Source organism: Camelina sativa, chromosome 4 (genome assembly GCF_000633955.1).
Source record: "Camelina sativa cultivar DH55 chromosome 4, Cs, whole genome shotgun sequence".
NCBI classification, from domain to species: domain Eukaryota; kingdom Viridiplantae; phylum Streptophyta; class Magnoliopsida; order Brassicales; family Brassicaceae; genus Camelina; species Camelina sativa.
The window spans coordinates 17292443-17295210 of NC_025688.1; the positions used below are offsets into that span (position 1 = coordinate 17292443).

General features: G+C 45.0%; 1 protein-coding gene across 1 annotated transcript in view; it reads left to right on the forward strand.

The window, feature by feature from the left end:
- Positions 1–2768, forward strand: part of LOC104783985 — a gene marked incomplete in the record, with an annotated part of 11185 nt that overhangs the window by 6960 nt on the left and 1457 nt on the right. Inside the window, 4 exon segments of the mRNA XM_010509071.2 lie at positions 15–501; positions 807–2252; positions 2385–2579; positions 2685–2768. Of these exon segments, the coding sequence (XP_010507373.1) occupies positions 15–501; positions 807–2252; positions 2385–2579; positions 2685–2768 (2212 nt within the window).

A 2768-nucleotide genomic window follows, 5' to 3' on the forward strand; every position in this document is an offset into this window, starting at 1 on the left:
GCTGGTGAATCCAGTTCGTTGATGGGTCTGGAATCCCTTGGAAAACAAAACGTAGCTGATGAACAGGCAAAGGCTGCTGAGGAATTCAAGAAAACAATGTATGGTGCTGCTGGTGATGGCAGCAGCAGTGACGAGGAAGGTGTGCCAAAAACTAAGAAGCTGCAAATTAGAATACGAGAAAAGCCAACATCCACCACTGTGGACGTCAATAAGCTTAAAGAAGCTGCTAAAACATTTAAACTCGGAGATGGGCTAGGCTTAGGAATGAGTAGAACAAAATCAATTAGTGCTGGATCCCAGGATTTGGGTCAGATATTAAGCCAGCCTTCTTCCTCAACAGCTGCAACTACAGCTGCTCCGAGTTCTGCATCTGCTCCTGTTGATCCTTTCGCGATGGGCTCATGGACACAGCAACCTCAACCAGTTTCTCAACCACCTCCATCTGGTGTAGCCGCGCCAATACCGGAAGACTTTTTCCAAAACACAATCCCATCGGTTGAGGTTGCCAAGACATTGCCTCCTCCTGGCACTTATCTTTCGAAAATGGATCAAGCTGCTCANTAAACTTTCCGTGCAGGACATATGTAGCATCTAAAAAATATAGTTAGTTACTGTTGGACGGCCTATTCAACCTCATTTTCTGTCGAACTAATATATGTGGGAGTTTTAGGGCATCATGAACTGGACCTTGAAAAGTTAATCTCAAGTGTATCTTTTTACCGCCTCCCCAGTCACTATCTATAGTTAGTTGGAACTTAGATATAACACTTCTTGATCCTTGTACCTACATTTCATCTCTATGCTAGTTTCTCATGGAAATGTTTCTGGCAAGGTTCAGTTATCTAACTACTTTGGACATTTGGTACTGTAGATATGGTCAATTTGATAGCGCAAAGGAAACTTTTGAAGTAATAGCCGACTACGAGAGCATGCTAGATCTTTTCATATGCCACCTCAACCCTAGTGCTATGCGTCGTCTTGCCCAGAAATTGGAAGAAGAAAGCGGAGATCCCGAGTTAAGACGATATTGTGAAAGGATTTTACGAGTACGGTCTACAGGATGGACCCAGGGAATTTTTGCTAATTTTGCAGCTGAGAGTATGGTTCCAAAAGGACCAGAATGGGGTGGTGGCAACTGGGAAATCAAGACTCCAACCGACATGAAGAGCATACCTAAGTGGGAGCTTGCTGGGGAAGTAATGCCATATATGAAGAACGAAGATGGAACCATCCCCTCAATAGTAGCTGATCATATTGGTGTATACTTGGGATGTGTCAAAGGTAGAGTTAATGTTGTGGAAATTAAAGAAGACAGCTTAGTTTCTAAACCTGGAGGGCTTAGTTTGTTGGGTAAACCTGTATCGGATAAACCTTTGGCACTTCCTGCTGGTGAATCCAGTTCGTTGATGGGTCTGGAATCCCTTGGAAAACAAAACGTAGCTGATGAACAGGCAAAGGCTGCTGAGGAATTCAAGAAAACAATGTATGGTGCTGCTGGTGATGGCAGCAGCAGTGACGAGGAAGGTGTGCCAAAAACTAAGAAGCTGCAAATTAGAATACGAGAAAAGCCAACATCCACCACTGTGGACGTCAATAAGCTTAAAGAAGCTGCTAAAACATTTAAACTCGGAGATGGGCTAGGCTTAGGAATGAGTAGAACAAAATCAATTAGTGCTGGATCCCAGGATTTGGGTCAGATATTAAGCCAGCCTTCTTCCTCAACAGCTGCAACTACAGCTGCTCCGAGTTCTGCATCTGCTCCTGTTGATCCTTTCGCGATGGGCTCATGGACACAGCAACCTCAACCAGTTTCTCAACCACCTCCATCTGGTGTAGCCGCGCCAATACCGGAAGACTTTTTCCAAAACACAATCCCATCGGTTGAGGTTGCCAAGACATTGCCTCCTCCTGGCACTTATCTTTCGAAAATGGATCAAGCTGCTCAAGCTGCACAGGGTGTTTCAAATCAAGCAAATAATACTCCTCTGCCTGATATTGGTCTTCCCGATGGTGGCGTTCCTCAACAGTATCCTCAACAGGCAAGTCAACAACCGGGTGCTCCATTTCAGACTGTTGGACTTCCTGATGGTGGTGTTCCTCAACAGTATCCTGGTCAGACCCAGGGGCCAAACCAGGTTCCGGTTTCTACACAGCCTCTTGACCTGAGCGTTCTTGGAGTTCCAAATACCGGTGATTCTGGGAAGCCTCCTGGACAGCCTCAATCGCCTCCTGCATCAGTTCGTCCTGGACAGGTAAATGTGTATTTGATTTGTCCTATGTGTTTGCATGCAATTCAACTTGCCAATGTCCTGAAATTACATTCTAGATACAATGCGACACAGAAATCTCACTGTTGCTTTCTCCCCTATGATTACTACTCTCAGGTTCCACGTGGAGCTGCAGCTCCGATTTGTTTCAAGACTGGACTTGCCCATCTCGAACAAAACCAGCTTCCAGATGCACTTTCTTGCTTCGACGAAGCATTCTTGGCTCTGGCTAAAGATCAATCACGTGGAGCAGATATCAAAGCTCAAGCCACTATTTGTGCTCAATACAAGATAGCCGTAACTCTCCTTCGGGTAACTAACTCTCATATATCTCCCTCTTAATAGAAAGTAAAAAGTTCTGCTCGAAAAGATAGAATCATCTTATCAATGTTTCTTTCTCCTCTCTCCCATTTGCAGGAAATCTTGAGGCTACAAAGAGTCCAAGGCGCGAGCGCATTAAGCGCAAAGGACGAAATGGCTAGACTTTCAAGGCATCTTGCT